General features: G+C 41.0%; 6 non-coding genes, 1 pseudogene and 1 gene segment (V, D, J or C); 3 read left to right on the top strand and 5 right to left on the bottom strand.

The window, feature by feature from the left end:
• Positions 1-31: 31 nt before the first annotated feature.
• On the bottom strand, positions 32-103 carry trnap-agg (transfer RNA proline (anticodon AGG)). Its single transcript has one exon. It is a non-coding gene; the product is annotated as a tRNA-Pro (tRNA).
• Positions 104-1,690: 1,587 nt separating this feature from the next.
• Positions 1,691-1,762, bottom strand: trnap-ugg (transfer RNA proline (anticodon UGG)). Its single transcript has one exon. It is a non-coding gene; the product is annotated as a tRNA-Pro (tRNA).
• Positions 1,763-2,240: 478 nt separating this feature from the next.
• trnap-agg (transfer RNA proline (anticodon AGG)) lies at positions 2,241-2,312 on the bottom strand. The gene has a single exon. It is a non-coding gene; the product is annotated as a tRNA-Pro (tRNA).
• A 7,218-nt stretch (positions 2,313-9,530) lies between these two features.
• Positions 9,531-9,721, bottom strand: LOC132897197 (U2 spliceosomal RNA). The gene has a single exon (XR_009656270.1). It is a non-coding gene; the product is annotated as a U2 spliceosomal RNA (small nuclear RNA).
• An 817-nt stretch (positions 9,722-10,538) lies between these two features.
• On the top strand, positions 10,539-10,610 carry trnad-auc (transfer RNA aspartic acid (anticodon AUC)). Its single transcript has one exon. It is a non-coding gene; the product is annotated as a tRNA-Asp (tRNA).
• Positions 10,611-18,422: 7,812 nt separating this feature from the next.
• On the bottom strand, positions 18,423-18,942 carry LOC132884543 (immunoglobulin lambda variable 2-23-like). The segment is given in 2 exon segments: positions 18,423-18,745; positions 18,876-18,942. Coding segments are annotated over 2 exon segments (390 nt in total).
• A 6,268-nt stretch (positions 18,943-25,210) lies between these two features.
• LOC132896302 (U5 spliceosomal RNA) lies at positions 25,211-25,325 on the top strand. Its single transcript, XR_009655994.1, has one exon. It is a non-coding gene; the product is annotated as a U5 spliceosomal RNA (small nuclear RNA).
• A 192-nt stretch (positions 25,326-25,517) lies between these two features.
• LOC132897520 (U2 spliceosomal RNA) lies at positions 25,518-25,680 on the top strand (annotated as a pseudogene).
• Positions 25,681-25,904: the final 224 nt, after the last annotated feature.

Raw genomic sequence — 25,904 nt, 5'->3', positions numbered from 1 at the left:
CAGTCCAGATCGACCATTTAAGGTAAAGCCTGGGCTCGTCCGGGAGTTGAACCCGGGACCTCTCGCACCCTAAGCGAGAATCATACCCCTAGACCAACGAGCCAAACCGTCTAAAGCAAAGGATAAATTAGGAAAAAAAATCCGTCCGCTTCTTTCTCCGCGGCAAAAGGTTCGATGTCATCCTAATCCAAAGAGCCAACGATTGAGGACGAGTTTGAAGAGCTTTCGTGTCTTTTTCAAAAGACTCGGTATCAAGAACGCACGCCACTGCAGAGAATAGGATACAGTCCGTGTGGAAACAAAAGAACGGACTGGCGCAAACGATGTCACGCGTGCAGCGCCGCCGACCTGTAAATCGCAGCGAACTAATAATGGCGGCCGAGCTTTGAGTGATTTTTGGAACAGAATTCAGATGCAAAAAAGCAGTTTTCAAAATCATTTTTTGATTTTTCCGGCAACCTTACAGCGTATTTGAGCACGTCACACCTTCTGATATAACTTTCATGAGATGAGCACTTGAAGAGCAATTCAGCCAAGTGAAATCCCTGATACCCCGGTCCAGATCGACCATTGAAGGATTTAAGGTAAAACTTGGGCTTGTCCGGGAGCTTAACCCAGGACCTCTCACACCCAAAGCGAGAATCATACCCCTAGACCAACAAGCCAACCTACTGCTCAAAAAAAAAAAAAAAAAAAAAAAAAAATCCACTTCCTTCCCAATGTGAGTTTCGAATGAAAGACTGGGGTGAATAATCACTCCGAGGTCTTTTACTGCTACACGTGAAGAAACAGAAAGGCCATCCAGAGTTACTGTGGAATCAGAAAACTTACTTCGAGCTGCATGTGGTCCCAGGACAAGTACTTCCGTTTTGCCAGAGTTAAGCAGAAGCAAATTAATAAGCGTCCAGTGTCTAATGTCCTTTACACATTCCTCAATTCAGGTGCAGAAAAAGGAACCCAAACCAATTTTTCATTTATTTGCCAACTTTACAGTGTATTCGAGCACATCACACACGACGAGGAAGGGATTTTCTGACGTCACTTTCATTCGACTCGCACTTTAAGAAAGACGCACTCCAGCGACATCCCTGATACCCCAGTCCAGATCGACCATTTAAGGTAAAGCCTGGGCACATCCAGGAGTTGAACCCGGGACCTCTCGCACCCTAAGCGAGAATCATACCCCTAGACCAACGAGCCAAACCATCTAAAGCAAAGGATAAATTAGGAAAAAAAATCCGTCCGCTTCTTTCTCCGTGGCAAAAGGTTCGATGTCATCCTAATCCAAAGAGCCAACGATTGAGGACGAGTTTGAAGAGCTTTCGTGTCTTTTTCAAAAGACTCGGTATCAAGAACGCACGCCACTGCAGAGAATAGGATACAGTCCGTGTGGAAACAAAAGAACGGACTGGCGCAAACGATGTCACGCGTGCAGCGCCGCCGACCTGTAAATCGCAGCGAACTAATAATGGCGGCCGAGCTTTGAGTGATTTTTGGAACAGAATTCAGATGCAAAAAAGCAGTTTTCAAAATCATTTTTTGATTTATCCGGCAACCTTACAGCGTATTTGAGCACGTCACACCTTCTGATGTAACTTTCATGAGATGAGCACTTGAAGAGCAATTCAGCCAAGTGAAATCCCTGATACCCCGGTCCAGATCGACCATTGAAGGATTTAAGGTAAAACTTGGGCTTGTCCGGGAGTTGAACCCGGGACCTCTCACACCCAAAGCGAGAATCATACCCCTAGACCAACAAGCCAACCTACAGCTCAAAAAAAAAAAAAAAAAAAAAAAAAAAAAAAAAAAAAATATATCCACTTCCTTCCCAATGTGAGTTTCGAATGAAAGACTGGGGTGAATAATCACTCCGAGGTCTTTTACTGCTACACGTGAAGAAACAGAAAGGCCATCCAGAGTTACTGTGGAATCAGAAAACTTACTTCGAGCTGCATGTGGTCCCAGGACAAGTACTTCCGTTTTGCCAGAGTTAAGCAGAAGCAAATTAATAAGCGTCCAGTGTCTAATGTCCTTTACACATTCCTCAATTCAGGTGCAGAAAAAGGAACCCAAACCAATTTTTCATTTATTTGCCAACTTTACAGTGTATTCGAGCACATCACACACGACGAGGAAGGGATTTTCTGACGTCACTTTCATTCGACTCGCACTTTAAGAAAGACGCACTCCAGCGACATCCCTGATACCCCAGTCCAGATCGACCATTTAAGGTAAAGCCTGGGCTCGTCCGGGAGTTGAACCCGGGACCTCTCGCACCCTAAGCGAGAATCATACCCCTAGACCAACGAGCCAAACCGTCTAAAGCAAAGGATAAATTAGGAAAAAAAATCCGTCCGCTTCTTTCTCCGCGGCAAAAGGTTCGATGTCATCCTAATCCAAAGAGCCAACGATTGAGGACGAGTTTGAAGAGCTTTCGTGTCTTTTTCAAAATTCTCGGTATCAAGAACGCACGCCACTGCAGAGAATAGGATACAGTCCGTGTGGAAACAAAAGAACGGACTGGCGCAAACGATGTCACGCGTGCAGCGCCGCCGACCTGTAAATCGCTGCGAACTAATAATGGCGGCCGAGCTTTGAGTGATTTTTGGAACAGAATTCAGATGCAAAAAAGCAGTTTTCCAAATCATTTTTTGATTTATCCGGCAACTTTACAGCGTATTTGAGCACGTCACACCTTCTGATGTAACTTTCATGAGATGAGCATTGTATAATTGTATAATAATAATAATAATAATAATAATATTGTATAATAATAAATTAATAATAATAATTTTAGAATAAAGCAGTTGTGGCATTTATTTTTACAAATCAGTCTGTAGGTTTATATATTATAGTGTTAAAAATCCAGGTGTTTAACAGTAGGATGTTATTATGTCACTCTTCAGTATGATCAATATTTATAAATTAATAGTCATCAAATTTATACATGGTAATGGTAAAGTATAGTATATTTTACGTATTCTTTATGTAAATATGTACATATGTCTATTAAAACTTTAAGATTAATAGGTTTTTTGATATATAATAAAGTATAAATATTGTAGTCTAATAATATCTAATAATAATATCACAAGTCTCTTGGCGCACCTGAATGAACCGTTTCTCAGCTGTTTACTCGAGATCATGAAATAATTGTTTTGTTTTCTCAAGATCTCGAAATAATGGTTTTGTTTTCTCGAGATCTCGAATTAGTTGTGTTGTTTTCTTGAGATCCTGAATTAATTATGTCGTTATCTCCGGATAACAAGGTGAATAAAAAAAGGATTATATGAAGGGCCTCTCGCGGCTTCCGTAGTATATATTCTCAAATCACTTGTCTCTTTTTTGTTTCTGTTTAACATACCATGACAGTTTGGCCATATTGCTGTGTTGAACAGCTTGTTGCACCTTCCATTAAAGTGTTCACTTTTGTACACATCATCTTGCTTTATTCATTCAGTTGTGGGGAATGGTTAGTAAGGTTGATTCTGACCTAGGCTATGTTGAAGTCACATATCTACTTTTTAAGTTCATGCTATAGTGCGTACAATTTTAGAGATATAGCCTACATGTGCATATGCATTCCCCACAACTGAATGAATAAAGCACCAGGGGTGGTGAGTTCAATTCTCACTGGGGCCTTTGACCTACCTTCTGAAGTTAGACAGTTCTGATCAAAGATATCGGGACTGAGGAACAGTGGTGCTTGTGAGTTCTCACTGTTTCTTCAAAACAGTTGAGTTTACTTGTATAGTGCTTTTAACAATAAACATTGTTGCAAAGCAGCTTTACAGAATTTGAATGACTTAAAACATGAGCTAATTTTATCCCTAATCTATCCCCAATGAGCAAGCCTGCAGCGACGGTGACAAGGAAAAACTCCCTCAGACGACATGAGGAAGAAACCTCGAGAGGAACCAGACTCAAAAGGGCAGCTGAAACTCTAAAGGATTCTTATTGTGCTGCACATATTTATAACTTCCTGGTTACACAATTATAATTTTGGATGATGTAGCACTAGGAAACTTGGAAAAAGAAGTCTATGAGATATGCATGGAAAAAGCATGAGGTTGAGAAAATTACTTTTTTTTTTAAAGAACCAAAAACACTGGTCAGCTTTTTTTGGTTGGAGTTCTCATCACCTGAAAACCACTGGCTGCTGCTGAGGATGGCCCCGCTTGAAGATCCGTGAGGTCACTCATGGTGCTTATGGTTTGTCTCTTGAGGGCTTGGCTTGTCCAGTGTTTTTGTTAGCTCAGATGAGAAAGTAGCCAGAATGTACAGCCCACAGCCCACTCTACGATTGACACACCGCATTATTTAAAATGTGTGTCCATTTTTTGTGAGGCAAATCATAAACAGAAGCTAACTGCAGCTAGGAACTAAAGTTGTGAGTGAGGTTACAGCAGTTTCTGTGGGCTGTTTTTGAGGATTGGCACAGGGGCTTCAAAGTTCTGCTGTAGCCCCAATCTTCAGCTGCTATGAAAGCATAAAGGCTCCATAGCTCAGTGGTAAGCGTGCTGGTCTAGTAAACCAGAGGTTGTGAGTTCAATCTTTGCTGGGGCCTATAATGGACATTGTGAATGTAGAAAGATGATCTAGCCAAAAGAGGGGATATTGAGGACACTGACAAGAGAAGGTGAGCAAGTGCTCAGGATTTCTCATCACTTGAAGACCACTTTCTGCTGGTGATAGTGGCTCCATTTGGACAGTTTGAAGATCAGTGAGCTTACTGAAGGTGTCTTTGGTGTGCAATTCCTGCAAAACGCTTTGCATTCAAGTCTCCATCAATGTGCAGTTGATAACATCAACAAAAAAAGACTTCAAGGGGGACCATGTGATGATGGCTAGTGAGAAGAGAAGATTGCTTTTTATCCAGTGGTCTTTAGGTTTCAACTTTTTTTTTTAATTATTATTATTTTTTAGTTCTAAAAAAAAAATACTGAGGTCCAGACCTCAGTGACCTCATAGCTGCAAACAGACATGATTTTAATACAGCCTAATTCCCAATAAAGCTGTTCTCATTTACATTTTTTTCTGTTTCTGTTATCAGGCAATGGAACGAGTATGAAATAGTGACTAAAACGTGGCCCAGTAAAACAACATGTTCGACAGCAGTCACATCCAATCCATTTTCACGCTGCTACTCTGCACTGAGAAAATTCCTATTTTATAACCTCAGTGTCTCATCTCATCTCATTATCTCTAGCCGCTTTATCCTGTTCTACAGGGTCGCAGGCAAGCTGGAGCCTATCCCAGCTGACTATGGGCAAAAGGCGGGGTACGCCCTGGACAAGTCGCCAGGTCATCACAGGGCTGACACATAGACACAGACAACCATTCACACCTACGGTCAATTTAGAGTCACCAGTTAACCTAACCTGCATGTCTTTGGGGGAAACCGGAGCACCCGGAGGAAACCCACGTGGACACAGGGAGAACATGCAAACTCCGCACAGAAAGGCCCTCATCAGCCACGGGGCTCGAACCCGGACCTTCTTGCTGTGAGGCAACAGCACTAACCACTACACCACTGTCCAGGGTGTACCCTGCCTTTCGCCCGTAGTCAGCTGGGATAGGGTCCAGCTTGCCTGCAACCCTGTAGAACAGGATAAAGCGGCTAGAGATAATGATGATGATGATGATGAAAATCCCTGACTAAGAAATAATTATCTCATCTCATCTCATTATCTCTAGCCGCTTTATCCTTCTACAGGGTCGCAGGCAAGCTGGAGCCTATCCCAGCTGACTATGGGCAAAAGGCTGGGTACGCCCTGGACAAGTCGCCAGGTCATCACAGGGCTGACACATAGACACAGACAACCATTCACACCTACGGTCAATTTAGAGTCACCAGTTAACCTAACCTGCATGTCTTTGGGGGAAACCGGAGCACCCGGAGGAAACGCACGTAGACACAGAGAGAACATGCAAACTCCGCACAGAAAGGCCCTCATCAGCCACGGGGCTCGAACCCGGACCTTCTTGCTGTGAGGCAACAGCACTAACCACTACACCACTGTCCAGGGTGTACCCCGCCTTTCGCCCGTAGTCAGCTGGGATAGGGTCCAGCTTGCCTGCAACCCTGTAGAACAGGATAAAGCGGCTAGAGATAATGATGATGATGAAAATCCCTGACTAAGAAATAATTATTTTTCATAAAATCACCTGTTCCACAATTATTGGCATCCATAACAATTCCTAGAAAATAAATGTAATTGAAGCATTTCTGTAATTTCTACTGTAGTTTATAAAGTTGATCAGAGTATCTAGGAACCTTTAGTAATTCATCACATCCTGTTTTCCTGGGGTATAAATATGATGTGGCACAGAGGCCTATTTCTCTTATCCACTCTTCAACATGGGAAAGACAAGAGGACACACCAGCGCACATCATGTTGTGACAGTTCTGGCTCTTCACGCAAGACGGAGGAGGTATGTGTCGGGATATTCGCCTTATCCATACAGCAGTCTTGCGTTTCACTGCGGGTCACACAGTTAACTTATCTAGGCAACTAGCTCAGAAAGAGTCGGCACGCCATCTTCTTTCTTTGACTGGAAAACCCCCATCTGACATTCCTCGTAGGCTAGGCTAGGTCGCTGGGGTTGAAGTAGTTTGTGTTTTTCTTTCAAAAAGCGAAGAAAAATCTAACCAGACTTCTAATAATGAAATATTTCTCCACGTTATTGTTACACAAGCACTGAATCAAACCCACACCCAAACTGAAGCTCAAATGGAACATAAACAAAAAGGGATATGCTACTGGCCTTTGTTGAGGTTTACCACAGCATGTACAGTCATCACGGTGCATTCAGAAGAACAGAGAGATGGAGAAGGTGTTCTTCTTTAGCCATGTTGGCGGCTTATTTATTGAGAACAAACAAGTGCTCGTCACAATAGTTGAGCTCGCACTGGTGAAAATCAAAGACATTGCCCAGACCAGATACTAGGCTACGGCAAGTCAAGTCGATCATATTGCACATACATGTACTTAGGCTACACCTGCAACAACACCTGTGTGCTGTTCCGCCCTCTTGTGACATGAATAGAAAACCTTTAACATTAAGCCTAAATCACGTAACATGTATATCTATGCCATGCCTAAACCGTTTTCACATTTTAAAGTCTGCCAGGAAATAACTAATGTTTATTTTTAATGCCATTGTCTGTACTTTGGAGTATTAAACCTACATACTCTACTATTGCTTTTATTTGTAATAATGACATCATGGCATCTGTTCTGTTTTTAGGAGAATCTGGGTCAATCAACGGTCACAAGATGACCAGTGTTTTTGTTAACTCAGATGAGAAAGTAGCCAGAATGTACAGGCCACAGCCCACTCTACAACTGACACACCACATTATTTAAAATGTGTGCCCATTTTGTGTGAGGCAAATAGTAAACAGAAGCTAACTGCATCTAGGAAGTAAAGTTGTGAGTGACGTTACAACAGTTTCTGTGGGTTGTTTTGAGGAGCGGCTTCAAGGTTCTGCTGTGGCTCCAATCTTCAGCAGCTGTGAAAAGCTCAACAGGTTGACCCGGTTTTTCTCCCGAAATTTTTTTTTGATATCTTGGCATAACTTTTCAAGCCCAACGCAATGACGATAAAAGTTTTGTTAGAAAATTTTTTTCCCGGGAAAACCCTTTTTATTCAGCTTCGGTGCTGCACCACTGTGATATGGTACGAGCTGTAAATGCCAAACGGCGCCTTTTTCAGTGTGGAAAAGTATGGGGGTTTATGCATAAGGTCGAGACGAACAGAACAACACCAAGCTCACATAAATCCGTGCAGGACTCACATTGATCCAACAGCCTCTCAACGTGACCCAATACAATCCAACGAAAAAAAGCCGGAATAATTCCCGTGCCTGGGTTAAAAAAACATACCCACAGTCATCAGTGGCCTCCTCCGATCTTACAGACCCCTTTTTTTCCCAAATCGGGGCAACTGCTGATTTGTAAACAATTTTTTAAATTTTCAGGGTTGAGCGGGGCCATTCAGCAGCACCAGTGCTGATCAGTCAGTGTTCGCCTCTCTGCAAAAAAATAGCAGAAAAGAGCAGAAATATCACATCATATGCAAATGAATCTTATTTCTGCTGCTTGGTGAGTGTCATGGATATTATGGGATTGCACACAAACACACACTAGCTATGGGATTTATTTATTGAGAGGAGAGGACACACACACACACACATACTAGCTATGGGCCTCCGGGGAGGGCAGGCAGGCAGGGGTGTTTTATGATATAAAAACAATATTAATAGTAAGCAGTAACTGAGGCCTGCTAGAGGGGTCCGGGGACGTGCAGCCCCGGGAAGAAAATTTTGAAAAATACACCCTAAAATGATGGCTTCTAGTGGGTTTTCAGGGCTCTAAAGGAGAGAGGAGAGGACACACACACACACATACTCGCTATGGGCATCCGGAGAGGGCAGGCAGGCAGGGGTGTTTTATAGATTTTAATATTTGGAAGTGGTACATTTAGACCCCCCGAAAATATCGGCATAGTTCGAACACTGGGTTGGAGAAAGTAATGGCAAATAGTGAGTGCACAAACCATAGAAGGTAAACTGTACACAGCGCCAGGGCAGTGTGATGGTATGTCTACTTTTAGATTGTGTTAGCTGATCAATGAACACACTCGTCACTCGATGAGTTTCACGTCTTTACGACGGATACTTAAATGTGTGTTAGGTATTATTGTTGCAGTCTAAGCAGTCATTGTAGCAGCTAGATGAGCGAGAACCGAAAGGGTCTGTGCCATAAACCGTTATTTCTTCATGTCCAAAATGTCGGTCGCGTTTACGAAGGTCACGTGAGTGGGAAGGGTCAATAGGGTAAGGTGGCCTGGGCCAATCTCTTGCACCTTTACAGCTTTCTTAGCCATTGCAAACAGGCAGAGAAAGAAATAAGCCAATAAGTAAATAAAAAGAAAAAAAGAAGATAGATGGTGTTGTGTGATCTCTCTCATGAAAGGCAAGGCAAGGCAAGGCAAGTTTATTTATATAGCACATTTCATACACAATGGCAGTTCAATGTGCTTTACAGAAGTAAAAACAAAAACAGTAAACAATAGAGAAATAAAATTACATAAAATAATTTTATCTTTATTCTAAAAAAATTAATTAAAAGAATTAAAAGAAAATAAGAATTAAACAATAGTAGAAATAAAATATTAAAATGCCAAAAAGAAAAAGGAGAAAGAGGAGAAAAAAAAAGAAAAAGTAAAAGAAAGAATTATTGCAGACTCACAGTCCAGTTGCTTGTTAAGCAGGGAGAAAACCAAGAAATGGGGGAAGAGTCAGACCAGATCAAGCAAAAAAAAAAATATATATATATATATTTCCCTTTTAAACAAAATAACTATTTCTAGAACTACTATAATGTTACACAGACACATAGAATAAAAGAAGCAAACCCCAATTCTAGCTGTATACTTTTAAACATGCATTTATTACTCTTATTTAGAGAACATAAACTTAACTTTCTGAAAAAAAAGGCAGTTTGTCTTTTTTTTAGTTTTTAAGCAAGGGCACCATTCGCGGAAGTACTACAATACCGAGTTAACGCATAGAACAGAAAGAGCAAGCTCTTATTCCAGCTCCCTGTTATAAAAACCTGTTTAATATAACGCTCTCATCTAGAGAACATATCAGATATTAAACTGATAAGAACAGATATTACACTTGATCTTAGCCAAAAGGCCGAAAAGCAATAAACTCTTATAGTGAACAGCTTTAAATAAACCACTTCCAAATATTAAACTCCAAAAGGGTAAACACAGCTAGACTCCGCCCCCAACAGCTGGATCCTTTTGAAGAGAGACATCGCCTTGGGGGTCACAATATTCTGCTCCGTTGTGTTCCACCAAAAGAGATCCATCATCTCTCCAAAGCCCAGACTTTTAAAATTTGAAGTTTAGAACTGTAGTAATTCATTAATTAATTTAATAATAATAAATTCGTTTGATAAATTGCAAATCTTGCATGTGATGATTAACTCATTCTACCAATTCGCAAATGTGTTTTATTGGCTGTCGGGAGGGTGTATGTTCCTTTCCCTCATAAACGGCAGTGAAACCCATCCGGAGCTTAAACCCTGCGTTCCATGAGGCTGCAGGGGGAGGCGCTCTCTTCTGGGGGAGCTGCAACTAGTTTAGAATGCGAGTTTAAGCTGAGATGTGATTGGTCTAACGGGAAAACAGCATGAGCGCTCGAGAACTTTTTTGATACGTTGAAAGGTTACAATTTTACTCAGCAACAGAGTGTATCTGAATTCTGATTGGTTGTTGTATCTGAATTCTGATTGGTTGTTGTTATATTATTGCCCTTCTGTTTTTCATGTCGTGAAGTCAAGGAGCCTCTAAACCGATAATATTTAGGATTGTGATATTTAAATGACAATGGTTTTCACCCACCACATTTATCAATGCCCAATCATTCTTACGCTGTGATTGGCAACATACAAACGTTTCATGAAACGTGAACCCTGTCATACAGTGATTTCTACACTTTGATCTGCGCTCTTGCGTCATCCTCGTTAGTATAGTGGACAGTATCTCCGCCTATCACGCGGAAGCCCGGGGTTCGATTCCCCGACGGGGAGACTTTAACAATTTATTAACTTATGCAGCAGGGGAATGTAGTGGTTCGCACTGTCGCCTCACAGCAAGAAGGTTCTGGGTTTGAGCCCAGCGGCTGGTGGGGGCCTTTCTGTGTGGAGTTTGCGTGTTCTCCCTGTGTCAGCTCTGGTTAACTCCACAGTTCAAAGACACGTAGTTGGGTTAACATGGGGTGGTGTTGGGCTGAAGTGCCCTTGAGCATATATATATATAAAATGTGTGTGTATATATATAATATGAATGATTCACCACATTTTGTGTCAATTCCATCTTATTAATAGTAACAGATCTAGATAAATCCAGTACCAAACTTTAATATGCCTAAAGTCAATGTTAATGTCAATTATGACTATTATAAATTGCCAATGGTAGACCCTCTGATGATAATGTTCTTCTAATAATATTTTATTTCTACGTTAGTAAAAGTCAGACAAAAAAAGTCAGACAAGTTCGTTAGAATCTAACGTCTGGTCTGGTTAGCTAACCTTGTCAGATATCGGGTCGTCTTGCTGCCGTCCAAAATAGTCCGCCATTCGTCCCTGGCGACCATCGTGACGGGCGATCCGAACTTTATCTCGATGATTTTCTGATATTTTTTCTTCATAGTTTGGCTTTCGCCATTTTCACCAACGGAACTTTGTTTCATTATCTCATTCAAGAGAACATAAAGTTAAAGACGAACAGGCGAGAAATGCAGAAGCAAAAAAACCCAAACAAAATGATTGAGTGTCGCGGGTTTTCTTGTTCTCTCGCGCATATCATTAATAGTGCCATCTGTATGCTTTATCGGTAACTGCTAAGACATTGGGTGGGCTCAAGTGTGTACGAAATTCCGCTCGATTCATATGCGGGCTTGATCTGCGCGCGCATGCCTCCGGCATTCACTCCAATCCCCCCGTTACGCTGATTGGTGTACCGACCGGGGAATCGGCATATACCGCGGGGTACACACTTGAGTCCACCCATACAATGCCAGACACACGAAAAGCGGAAAGTCAACTATTAATTTTCGTCAGCATACTGTAAATGTATCAAGTTATATATTTTTTAACTAATCATGTGTAGTAAGGGCGGGCAGGAGATTTTTATGTTGTCAGCGGGAGGTCCGGGGGATTTTCTAAATGTTCCCTAAAGCGGGAGATCTCCGGCCCACGGCGGAAGAGTTGGAGCCTCTGTATATAGATTGAGGCACTACCTAAAAGCGGAGCTCCCATCTGTTTCTGGGTTGTAGAATTTTCTTATATCATAGCCAGCCTCTTTTGTTTTATTTCTTTACCGTTATAGTTACTATACTGTTTCCTTATGTTGTACAAAACATACACAGAAAGAGAATAGCTCTGGCCTGATGAGTAGAGTCAGGGCACTGATTTTATTTACAAATTCGATTTCACCATTGCTGAGACAAGAATACAAAAACAAAAAATCTCAGAAAAATAATATCATTTTGAAAACAAAATATAATACAATGTACGAAAACCCAGGATCAAAACCCAGTGGGATTAGAACCTCCCGGGAACGGACTCCTCGTCCGAATGCAGCGCATGGAGCTCCGGGGATTCGAGCTTTGACTTTGAAAAGACGATAGAGGTTTCGTTAAAAAAATTGCAATTGAGGAAATATTTAAAACACTCAACATCGTCATTATCAACATACTAATATTAAGAAATTGTGTTATGAAACTAGAAAGACCATTAAAGAGTTTTCTAGAGGTTGTTCATAAAAGATGAACATATTTTTCAGGTCCTTATTACACGGTTATCAAAATGAATAATGCATGTAATAGTGGCATTCCTGCACCCAACCGAATAGAGCCCCATAGGCGTAGAGTGTGGATACATAAAGAAACCCATCAAGTTGTTTTCTGATGGTTTCGGTCCTGTGTGCCTGCCACCATACCAATGTTAGTAATTACCAGTCATACACACCACCTAGTAGCCCTTCCATCCATTATCTGTGACAGATGCTCACACAATTGGTTGGGAATGAGGGAAATGCAGCAACCTTGCTGCTTTCCCAGGTTCTCAACTTTTCCTGTCTGACCTCTGCCACACACACACACACACACACACACACACTGCAGTATTACACACACAGCATGCAGTATTACACACACACACACACACACACACACAGACAGATGCTCACACAATTGGTTGAGAATGAGGGAAATGCAGCAACCATGTTGCTTTCCCAGGTTCTCATCTTTTCCTGTCTGACCTCTGCCACACACACACACACACACTTAGACAAAACTTTATTTATCCCCGAAGGGCAATTAGAAGGGCGAAGTGCGGTACATTACAAGAGCAAAAAAAAGGTGTATTATGTACAATATACAATGGCAGGACTGTTGCCAGTAACAAAGTAAAAGAAAAAATAAATGAATTAATTAAATAAAGGCAGCAGATAAAATATGACAAATAAATAAAATGACGTGAGGATAAAATTAAAATGACAATATGATTAGAGTGGCATTGTAGTTAAAGTGACAAGGTGATATTGTAATATTGCACATCAGGACAGCAGGTAGTCATAGGCTTTGGAAGGGAGTGATACATGTGTGTGTGTGTGATTTTTGTATTAAATGAACTGATATTCTTTTTGAATGCTAATTTGTTTGGTGTCTTACTTTCTCTATGTGTGATATGTGCAGCAGCAGGCAGCTTAATGTTAGAGCTGCTAAGTGGAAGAGAATAGTTAAGGTTTATTTCACAGTTTAGACATCCGTGGACAGTTATGTTGTTTTATCAGAATGGTGTCTCTGAACTAAACTGAGCTACTAAGAGTAACCAGAGCAGGGGTTCGGATAATATATATGCAGTGTGTATGATAGAAGACCAGGTATACTCTGTCACAGAGGTTTTACTGTGAAAAGTCGTGTTCTTCATCAGAGAGCTGAACATCTCTGGAGGATGTGAGCAGGGTTGTGTGGTTCTCAGTACTTTGCCCACAATAAGATAACTGACTGCGCCATCTAGTGTTCACCAAGGAGAAAAACCTTTATACATTCATAAATGTTTACTACACATACAGTGTATACATTACAGAAAGACAAAAGAGTTATGAGCTTTCGAAAAATACAGTATAAGTCAAATTTTTGGAGACACCTAATTCAAAGGGTTTTTTTTATTCATGAAAAGACTCTTCATGTCCTAAAGTCATGACGGACTGTTGTTTCTCTTTACTTAGGTGAGCGGTTCCTGATATAATATGGATTACTACCAGTGTCAAATAGAGCTACTTACTGCATTTTTATTATTTACTATTTACTGTTTGATATCAAAAACATTAAGAAGGCAAGGAATTCCACAAATTAACTTTTGACGAGGCAACGCCTGTTAACTGACTCCCTCATGAAGCTGGTTAAGATAATACCAATAGTGTGCAAAGCATCATCATGTGCCATGTGTTATTTCATAGTTTTGGTGTCTTCAGTATTGTTCGATAATGCAGAAAAGAGTCAAAATATTCTGATTCCCACAATATACAGTTTCAGTATTATATATGTGGATTTAATACACTCAGATAATGACATGCCCTTCCTCAGGACAATCCAACAGTGTAATTACTCCAGTCAGAACAGAGAGGCTCATGGGTCCACAGTCATTGTGGAATTCTGGTATGAGGATTGAGCCAAGCCTTGTCTTTAGTGCACTGGCTATTGAGGAATATGGAATTGTACCATGAGAGTCCAAAGATTTATTTTTAATAAAAATGACATAATGTCACACCACAAGGAAACATTTTAAGCAGAAGAATTGCAAAAATGTGATAATTTGATGATTATTTATTTTACTGGCAGCACTGTGGCACACGTGCAGTTTTACATGTTCACCCCACATGGGTACTTCAGTTTCTTTCCACCTCCAAAAAAGACAAGACTGTAGGAAATTTGCTGGGATAAAATGTCCCTAGGTGTGAATGAGTGTGTGAAATGGTTTGTACATGGTGCTCTGTGAAGGACTCACATCCCATTCAGGGTTTATTCCCACCTCACACCCAAGAGATTCCAGTACAGGCTCCATAATCACCCCGACCCTGACCAGCATATAATGGTTACCAAAGAATGAATTCTGTCTCCTAAAAATGTAACATGTGGCAACAATATAATCCCTTTATAAATCTTCAGAGAGAAAGAGAGATTCCTGCCAAAAAATTCTCAAAATCATCAGCAGAACTGCCTACAATATAAACAAAACTGTGTGAAAGTTTTTGTACAGTGCAGTTGGATTTCCTGTCACTGTGGGCTGCAGAGCGCAGTAGTATAGTGCAGAGTCTGATACAGCAGCAGAGGAGATGAGCAGATACACTTGGTTATTATTTCCGTTCACTTTAGCAGACATTCTTGGGGGACGGTTGGAACTGAGATCTCCACTTTGAAGAACATAAAGAAGGAACTCAGGTTTAGATTTTGGATATTGTCTGTACCATTGCAGGGGGTCTCCTTTATTTCTTGTTTCATATTTGCAGGACAGAGTAACATCACCACCTTCATGAACAACTTTATAAATGAAAAGTGGCTCTATTGACTCTGCTATGGAGTCACCTGTCAGAGAAAGGAGAATATAATGTTTTTTACCTTTCCATAATCAAGCCAGAACTACATAAGTCACATGAATATAACAGTGAACATGACGAATGGTCTCAGCTGAATGAGAATATTCTTTCTGTGCTCTGATATATTAAGATCATAAAGGTTCCTGAAGCTCCGCCCCACAGCATCACATGACAGTGTCACCAATGTTATTGACTGATTGATGATTCTTACTGAATAATCCTGGCTTTACATTCAACCTCATATATGGAACCTGATTTTAGCACATTGTAAGCAAATGCAAACTGGAAGCAGAAACAGCTAATAGTCACAACGATGCAGTGCTAATCATTTAATTTTAAAACCAATTATTATTCAATAATTACATAAGGATTTTTTTTAAAAATCAGGTTTCTGGAAGACAGTTGTGGTTAACCTTTGGCAATGTTTCCGCAAATTTGTGCCAAGGTCGTATTTTCACATGAAAATTAATTTTGTGGCAAACTTCTGGTTGTGGGGTGGCATGGTGGTGTAGTGGTTAGCGCTGTTGCCTCAGCAAGAAGGTCTGGGTTCAAGCCCCGTGGCTGGCAAGGGCCTTTCTGTGCGGAGTTTGCATGTTCTCCCCGTGTACACGTGGGTTTCCTCCAGGTGCTCCGGTTTCCCCCAAAGACATGCTGGTTAGGTTAACTGGTGACTCTAAATTGACCGTAGGTGTGAATGGGTGTCTGTGTGTCAGCCCTCTGATGACCTGGTGACTTGTCCAGGGTGTACCCCGCCTTTCGCCCGTAGTCAGCTGGGATAGGCTCCAGCTTGCCTGCGACCCTGTAGAACAGGATAAAGAGGCTAGAGATAATGAGATGAGACCTCTGGTGCATTTGTGGCTAACTTTGTGGAAAACTTACGGCAAACACTTGATCCCTAATTCTATTTTTTGCCGCAGGTTTGCTAGAATGTTTGCTGTTTGCAGTAAATTTGCTGGCTGTGAGATGAGTGCTCAGGGACTGTGTACACAGTGCAACACCAAAAAGATTTATTCAACAACTTCACTCTTACACAGTGTAGAATCACCATCACTGCACATATCGATTATTATTATTATTATTATTATTATAGAAAATGTTAAATAAACACAATTATATCAACAACACAGAAAGCAAACTAGTGGAAGGAAAAAACTAATTTGTTTGCTGCATTGATACAAATCGGCACATGTATGAATGAGTATATGCATTGTGGCAAGTTATTTAAATGATTTTCCTCAAATAAATATTAATTTCCTCTGATTTTATTCAGGAAAGTTCATATAGTATAATTATGTAGCACAAAAGTGAAACTGTGATTGCACTGGTGCAAGCAGAAATCACTGTGTTCCCAAATAGAATAATATAGATATTTAGGCACTGCCTAAAAGTGGAGCTCCTGATGAGTGCATGAGCAAAATATTTACAAAGACACAAAATCAGCCTGACTAGTTTTTAATGTTATAGCATATGAACCATCAAATTGTGCAGTGTAGTGGATTTCATGTCAGTAAATTGGTGCATTGTCTTGTCACATTGACACCAAAAAGGAGATACACATCACAGTTATGAATACATATTTATTCCTTTCTTTGACACTGCATACCATGCGCCAGAAACAACACCATGACATTATTATGGTGTGACTCTGCTGGGTGCCTGGTGGACAGCAGGGAACCAGTGCTTTCACTTTATAGCATTACTGCATAGTTATAATTGAATATCAAACTTGATATGTTCAACAGTTTTCTGGTTACATCTTTCAGAGTTATTGGTCTGGGAAGTTTGAATCTGTGAATATATTTCTAACTTTACCGCAGTTCAACCCATGCATGAAATAGAACTTGATTAATGAGCCATATTACCCAGTTAATTCTCCACACACCTCATTCAAACCCTTGGCTCACAAATGAGCTTAAAGTTATCATGTTATAATGTGAAAAGTTTCACGTTTTAACAATATAAATTATCACGTCATAACGTAAAATGTTTCATGCAATAACGTGAAAATATATTGTTATAGCATGAAAGATATATTGTGATAACAATAAATTTTTCACAGTATGATGTGATACTGATTTTTATTTTTTATTTTTTTCTGGTGTGGCATCAATACGCTTCCGTATTTTATACAGTGTCCTTCTTGTGTCAGGAATCTTCAGAACTTTTGCACATGCAAGGAGAAAATAGTCACAATATTTCTGCTATTTGTTTTAGTCATGAGACACTCAAGTCTTGCCCTAGAGGATCTTAAACAGTGTTTTGAAACACGCACTGACTGTCAAAAGTTGCCCGTAAAACCACTTTTGTCTTTGGTTAAACAATCTATTGTGCCATTTTACATACCCTAAAATCAAATCCTGTTTGGAATTAGGAATTGTGGGTGAAATTTGGTGTGTAAAAATCCCTGAAGGGTTTAAGCTCTCCAGTGTTTGAGTTTCACTCCCCTGATGTGATGTATGCCAGGGGTCCTCAACCTTTTCTGCTTTTCTGCCCATCAAAAAAGATCCCCAATTATTTTGGCTCATCTATTCTATTAGAATCTAATAATCTATTGTAAAGTGTATTAATGGGATGCAACAAACGAAGTTTGGCGGGGGATATAGAAACAGGTTCTGTCCATCCATCTGTCTGCCTGTCCATCCGGTGTTGTTGATGGTATCAAAGGCTCAAGGAGAGAGATTTGAGTGCAAGATGTTTTGAAGAAACTGCACCTTCCTCAGCAGCAGTGAGAACTCACAAGCAACAATGCATGCACCACTTCTCTCAGGTCCCAATATTTTCAGATTGGAGCCTGAGAGGCTTCAGCTGGCATGCCTTTGCAAAAATAAGCACTTGAAAATTTTTTGGAATGGAATGCTTAGAGAGTATTTGGAATCCTACTGCAATAAATAGAATTAGATCAGAATTAAATTCCTAGCATATACAAAATTACATCTCATCTCATCTCTCATCTCTAGCCGCTTTATCCTGTTCTACAGGGTTGCAAGCTGGAGCCTATCTCAGTAAAACATTTCTGAAAAATGTCAAGTTGTGAATTTACTGTGATAAATATGTCCTTGTTTAAAGTTGTACCACATTTAAACCCTCTTTATTTTAATTTGCTTTTACTTTTAGCTGCAGATGTTACCACAACCTTTGTTTGTGTGTGTGGTTAACTGATAATAATTTGGTAAAGAGAGTATCTTTGATGAGGTTTTAGAAACTTCCAGAATAACATTTGTATGTTTTTGTAAAGCCTTTCACTGACTCTGTATCACTGTGCTCCCTAGAGCACAGTGATAGAGCGCAGAATCTGAGAGCTTTAGACCTCTGATAGTAAGTTCAGTGGAGTCTCTGGTTGTTTTTGACTCGAATCGACGATCAGTAGGAGTGCTCTGGTAGGGGTTTGACCTTACGCCTTTATACAGTAAATACTGTGGTGCGCTGTTAGGATATTGTTTGTACCAGTAAAGCAAAATGCCCTCACTGCTTGACTCAAATGAACATTTCAGAGTAACAGTGTCTGTTTCTTTCCTGACAATGGCATCTTCATCTGTCGGCCAAATTTTATCAGCGAAACTGCCTGTTGTAAAGAGGAACATAAAGAAATAAATCTATGAAGTATTTTTGTAAAAAAAAAAACATTTCGAGAATGTATGCTTAAAACATGGGTATTAAGGAATACAGTTAATGATCTGATGAAAGTTAATTACCTGTAGTGACAGTGAGAATCAGTGGGATGTATCTCACTATGTACAGGAAGTTGTATAGTCGAGCCATTTCTGAACACAGCTCTGTGAGGATCCTGTATAATAGTGCTTGCTGTATGTGCTGAACTTTACACATGAGGGAACACATTTCTAGAAGGCCACACCCAGGAAGTTCTGCTGTTGGAGCATAACTTTGTGATTGTAGCCGGGTGCCCCGCCTTCGAAGTCTGAAGTGCAGGCCCGCATTGTAGCGCACCTGCATTCAGTTAATTAATTGCAGGGGCCTTATAGGAGCAGCCTTTTTCCTGTTCGGTGCATAGCCTGACTTTTTGGACTATCTTGGCCCTAGACTTTCGTTGCTAGCAGGTGAGCAAGGTTTGTAGTGCACACTTTATTTAGTTTAATTTTTACTTATCTGTGTATTTTGCCTGATAGGTTTCTGTGGCTTGTGAGTCCCGCGTGAATGCACTGCGGGCCTCTATCGCGTTAAGCCAGCTGATTCCTTGTGCAGGTGCGTTTTATTCTTTTAAAAGGTGGTTTTTTTTTTTTATTTCTTGTTAAGTTGGTTTTAATGTTTTCCTTTGGGATTTGTTAGCAGGAGGGCTCAGCACGGTGATGACCGAGTGAGGGACTTGGCGTCATTAGTACCGAGGCAAGGTAATGTGACATAGTCGGTGATTTTTTTTTTTTTTTATGCCTCGGTCTAATGACGCTTGTGTTCCTTTATAGGGAAGACTCGAGCTGCTTTGCACTACTGCTGCTTTGTTTAGTTTTGTTTCATATTGTTTATTTTTCCGATTTGCTTTATGGCTTTCCCCATTTGTTTCGCGAGTTTGTCTGCCGCACCTCTATCCTGCAGGGGTTAAATTGGGCCGGGGCTGTCCGGGGCTGAGCCCCGGCACATAAGCTCGGAGCGGATGGCATATGATCACGCACACATCAAAAGCAACAAACCCTTTTCATGATTTTCAGTTCTGAATAATTAAATATCGTTTTATTAATCAATAAACCCATGACTTTTATGAGATGGATCATAGTTTTCCTGATAACAAGACGACCTGTCAAAGCTATTTAGAACAGAACTTGCGATCAGAGATTCTGGTTTCTGGAACACTGCGTGGGTTGCCAATTCCGCTTTTTATAAGCGACTTTGGGGTTTCTTTTTTTTGTGAGCTCGCTTTAAAAAAAAAAAATCAGAAGTCGTGGTTTGCGGGTTTTTGGGCTTGTGTTTCAGCGTTGTGACTTGTTTATAATTTTCTCCGTACACTGTCTCCCCTTTTACCTGCATACGATCCTAATCCATCAGAGGTGCTTGAACGAACTGTCTGTGCATTTGGCGAGTTCAATTTCCATAGTCCCCAGTTATCGACAGAAATTAGCCAGGGTGAAGGGGGAGATGTCAGTTAAAGTTAGCTACTGAGATTGACCAAAAGTTGAGCCTAACGTTGCCTCAAGTTAGCTACCTTTGGCAAACATAAACAAAACACTCGTCTTGTGCTCTAGCCTTAATTAACTGTCGATACAGTCAATTTCACTTTTTTATACAAGGTTAATAAATTTTGTTGTCTTGGATTTTTAGAGGTCAGCAGCTAAAGGTTAAAAATGAGGAAAGCAAAGAGGAGGAAGCTTACAGATTTCTTCAAAAGGTGGGCAGCAAACAACATATCTGTTAAAATGTTAATTATATTGCTCAACCTACCTCTGTAAAGTCAGCTAACAACTTATTAAAATGCACCAGAATTCAGCAAATAACATGTATGATAATAAAAAAACTTCTGGGGGAGGACCCCCAGACCCCCCACTAATCATTTCCTTCAAACCAATGTACAACAACCTGTACAATCTGTTACATTGGCCAACATTCAAACTGCCATAATGTGTAGGGGGGCACTACAAGACACACATAGGCCTACAACACACAGATAAGGTGTATATCTCTGTGCAATATGATATGGTTATCAAATTAGAGGGTTATTTTCCAAAAAGTATATTGGGGCAGGGCGGCAGGGGCGGGTATGAGGCAGAGCCCCCCCACATAACCAATCCCAATTTAACCCCTGTCTATCCTATTCTGTTTCCCCGTGAGTGTGAGTGCGGGGAGACTGAATAGATTGTTTAGCTGGGGCTTCGCGCCCGTCATGGTCCAGGTGTAACGGTGTTTTTGATTTAATTGTCAAACCAACTGTGGGGTTCTATTTTATTTTGATCATGTTGCATTGCATAGCCCTTGCTGCTTGTGCTTAGTTCTGCCGCAGGTATTGCCAGGTCCATTGGAGTGCGGGATCTTCTTGGTTTCTCCCGTCAGCTTAACGCTTTTAGTTCACTGCATGTTTAGTGTGCTTTTTGTAGTGTTCACCCTTTTTCTGTATGTTTGCAGTGCACCTTTCGTTGCAGTGCGTGTGGATAGACTTGCTGTGCGCGTGTGACTATTTCCATCACAGGTCTTGGGTGTCTCCTTTGGTTGTCTGCGCTCTCAGTGGTGTGTACCTGGCTACTCCCCCTGCTGGTAGGCTTAGCTGGCTATGTAAATGTATGTATATTTATAAGTCTATTTATATATGAGGCTCAACTTGACGTAAAATTAATATTGTAATAAACATATTTTTGCATTGATCACTCTGCTTTAGCTTCCAGCTCCATCCGCATTCAGTTATATCCACGTTACTTAAAAATAAATTATTGCTTGAACTTGAGCACTGGGTCTCTGCTGCCTTTTATTGATTGTAAACTTGTGTGCCAGTACATGCTGACGTGTTAGAGGTGCCATCTTTTGGCAAAACCTTTTTGTCCCTTCGGGGTGGCGTAGTCGGGTTCCATTGTGTGCCGTGGTTGCAGTTGCGCCCGGTCACATACAGATCATCACTTCACAGTGAACTAAATCATCAGTACAACACAGAACAATCCCACTGTTGCTGATCAACTCGCTGCATCCACCTTCACCTCTTAAACATTATTGTAGACACTTCACATCTAAGATTTACAATAAAGAGTCCAGTTATTTCAGTTTAGTTTTCCACTGTGTGCATTATTGTGGTATAACAGCATGGTCTGGTGTTATTCCTCACCTCATGCTTATGGTTTTGGAATGGGATGTTCAACAAACTCATCAGACTGGTCAGGTCTCCTATATTACAATGTCAAATATAATCACATACAGACCCAGTCTACCATAGAAACAATATAAGCAGCCGTTCACCGATGAAAATAGTTATAGAGAAAACAAATGGTGTTAGCTTAAAGTTTAGTCATCTGTGATCTAATAATGATGCTCTCAAGTTTATAAAATTAAACTTTGCCTTAGGATGTAGCACAAGCGAATATTTTTGCCTCGAGCCCCAGGAAAAAGTTGTCAATAATTTAGGTTTTCAGTCCAGTGATCAGAATATTTTTAAAGACATTGCTGCTGGCTCATCCAAGTTTAATACTTCATTGAAATGTGCTTTGATTTGTTTTTGTATGTTGGTCACATTTGGCTTGTTTCTAAACTTATACTTTTGTAATGTCAGGGTTCAAAGCTCACACAGCTGCAGTCACGTGACTGAGCCTTTTGATATGACTTGGTGTTCCGACTGATTCACAAATCACAACAAAGGAAGGAGGACAAGGACAGACTGAAGATCTTTCTTCATTTACTTAAAGAAAATAGAAATATTTACTAAATGAATGTATGGTGTGAGTAAAGCAATTAATCAGTAGTGTTAGGCAGTACAAGCATGTGGTGATGGTGGAGCGAAGAGCTGTAACATGAAAGAAAAATCAAATATAAAACAAAGCTGTGGGAGTTAAGGGAATGGCCCTCTCCTGGCTCAGGTCTTATCTAACTGATCGTTATTAGTATGTTGATATAAATGGTGATATTTCTAGACATACCGAGGTGAAGTTTGGTGTTCCACAAGGTTCTGTCTTGGGTCCACTGCTTTTTTTTTTTTTTCTCTATATATGTTACCTCTGGGTGATATTATTCGTAAACATTGTATTAGTTTCCACTGTTATGCTGATGGCACACAGTTGTATGTCTCTGCAAAACCTGATGAGAGACACCAGCTTAATAGAATTGAGGAATGTGTTAAGGACATTGGACACTGGATGCTTATTAATTTCCTTCTGCTTAACTCTGACAAGACTGAAGTACTTGTGCTAGGACCACATACAGCTAGAAGTAAGTTTTCTGATTACACAGTGACTCTGGATGGCCTTTCTGGTTTTTCACGTGCAGCAGTAAAAGACCTCTGAGTGATTGACCCCAGTCTTTCATTCGAAACTCACATTGATATCACCTGGATAGCTTTCTTTCATCTCAGAAATATTTCAAAGATAAGAAATTTAATGTCATTGCATGATGCAGGAAAAACTAGTCCATGCTTTCGTTACCTCCAGGTTGGATTATTGTAATGCCTTACTGTCTGGATGTTCCAATAAGTGCATAAATAAGCTCCAGTTAGTTCAAAATGCAGCAGCAAGAGTCCTAACTAGAAAATATGACCACATCACGCCTGTCTTATCCACACTGCACTGGCTCCCAATCAAATTTCGTATTGATTATAAAATACTACTATTGACCTTTAAAGCACTAAATGGTCTCGCACCATAGTACCTGAGTGAACTTCTGCTCCTCTATGACCTGCCATGCCTACTTGGATCAAAAGGTGCAGGCTATCTGCTGGTACCTCGTGTAGTGAAGGCTACATCAGGGGGCAGAGCCTTTTCTTACAAAGCCCCACAGTTATGGAACAGCCTTCCAAGTAATGTTCGGGAATCAGACACAGTCTCAGCATTTAAGTCTAGGCTGAAAACATATCTGTTTAGTCAAGCCTTTTGTTAATGGCATTTATGAGGTAAAGGAGTAGATCTGGAGGGTCCTCAGACAGAGTGTTTTGGTAAACTGGGATGTATGGATGCTGTCAGTCCCCACTCGCTTGCTCACTCGAGTTTGTTGACGGTGTAGTGGCTGGCTGCTTTATGTCCCGGGGCTCCCTCATGCCTGTGTTACCTTCTGGCTCTCTCCTTTTAGTTATGCTGTCATAGTTAGTTGCCGGAGTCCCTGCTTGTACTCGGTGCAATATGTATGTATACTGCTCCTACTTATTCAGGTGACATTGGGCATACCTAACAACCTGTTTTCTTCCCCCCCCCACCCCAAATCTGTCCCTCTGAGTTACATGGAGTCAACAGGAAATCTTTTGGTGGAGAGGGTGGAGACCTCGACTGGCTATCGTAGCCTGCAGGGAATCGGCCGTCAGACATTCTGTCGCATGTCCCAGACCCGGTGAAATGTAACTGAATTGTCTTGGCCAGCCCTAAGGGTCCCATCTGCATCTCATCGTTGCTGAGGAGTGTGCTCCCATCACCCAATCAAGCATCCAGCCACAGCAGGTCATGAGATATATATATATATATATATATATATATATATATATATATATTTTTTTTTTTACCATATTAACATGCCATTGCTGTGTGTTATGCCTGATGTAAAGACTCTCGTCTCTGCGAGCCTACCACACACAGATTTAATACTTGTCATTTTTAGGGCATACCTAATAACATGTGTTTTCTCTCCCCCCCCCCAATCTGTCCCTCTGAGTTACATGTTGGTCCTGGGATTGAGATGCTGGCCTCTTTCTGCCCCTCGGACCTGCTTGATCCATCCTGGTGCCCTGTGTCTGGTCGGAGTTTTATCGCACCGCTCCTGTGAAGGACTGCCCCATGAGGACAGCTGAGGGTTATACCTGGAGGATGCTCTTGACTCTTACAGTAATGCTTTTATGGCTGAGGACTACAGTTGTCTTGCTAACTTTAGGACTGCAGTTATCATGAACAGTTTTGCACTCAAGTTTCCATCAATGTAGAGTTACAACATCAACGAAACTGTCCTCATGTTAAAACTGTTAATATTAGTCAGGCTGTCTGTTGTTGCCCAAATGAGGATGGATTCCCTTTTGAGTCTGGTTCCTCTTGAGGTTTCTTCCTCATGTTGTCTGAGGGAGTTTTTCCTTGCCACCATCGCCACAGGCTTGCTCATTGGGGATAGATTAGGGATAAAATTAGCTCATGTTTTAAGTCGTTCAAATTCTGTAAAGCTGCTTTGCGACAATGTTTATTGTTAAAAGCGCTATACAAATAAACTTGACTTGACAAAGCCATAACAAATAACCAAACCAAGACAGCAGGTGATGAGCTCCAAGCCCCCGCCATTTCCCAAAGGCTCCTCCTTTTAAAGGAGATCCCAGGTGTTTCCGTAATGAGCTCCTCAGCCACAACTCCAAGCATCACAGCGGCAGCGCTGAGAGTCTCACAGCCTCCAATCCAGTGTCACTAACCTGATCCAGTGTTCAGTGCAGCTCAGGTTTCTCTTCACTGATGTGGAAATCTTTCACCTTTTACTAAACATTTCCGGGGAGAGGGATGTTAATGAGCTCAGCTTATTTTTGCAGGCTTTGCTCTGGTAGAGCTGGACATGTTTCATGGTCAAATGTTAGAAATATCGAGCCTTTTGCATGGAACTCCCCCCCCCAAACACACACACCAAGGCGATGTCTCTCTTCAAAAGGATCCAGCTGTTGGGGGCGGAGTCTAGCTGTGTTTATCTTTCTGGAGTTTAATATTTGGAAGTGGTTTATTTAAAGCTGTTCACTACAGTAAGTCATCGCTTCTCGTTCTTTTGGCTAAGATCAAGTGTAGTATTTGTTCTTATCAGTTTAATATCTGATATGTTCTCTAAATGAGGACGATATATTAAGCAGATTTTTAGAACAGGGAGCTGGAATAAGGGTTTGCTCTTTCTGCTCCATGCATGGGTGCTGCCAGGGGGGGGAAGGGTTAGAACAATTCTAGGGGCCCAGCACTGCCGTGGTAGTCTGGCTAACGCGACTTCAAAGCTCTGCTCTTGCAACAGGCCCTTGTGTTGCGTCACACTTAGGATGGGCGGGCCCAGGTTAATGCCATGGGGCCCTTTAAGGGGCTGATAACATGCTTTTAATGATTTTAATAAGACTTTCGAAATAATGCAGTATTCCATCTGGTAAAATGAGC

This window comes from Neoarius graeffei, chromosome 1, assembly GCF_027579695.1.
Source record: "Neoarius graeffei isolate fNeoGra1 chromosome 1, fNeoGra1.pri, whole genome shotgun sequence".
NCBI lineage: Eukaryota > Metazoa > Chordata > Actinopteri > Siluriformes > Ariidae > Neoarius > Neoarius graeffei.
This window is presented reverse-complemented; position numbering and strand designations above follow the sequence as displayed.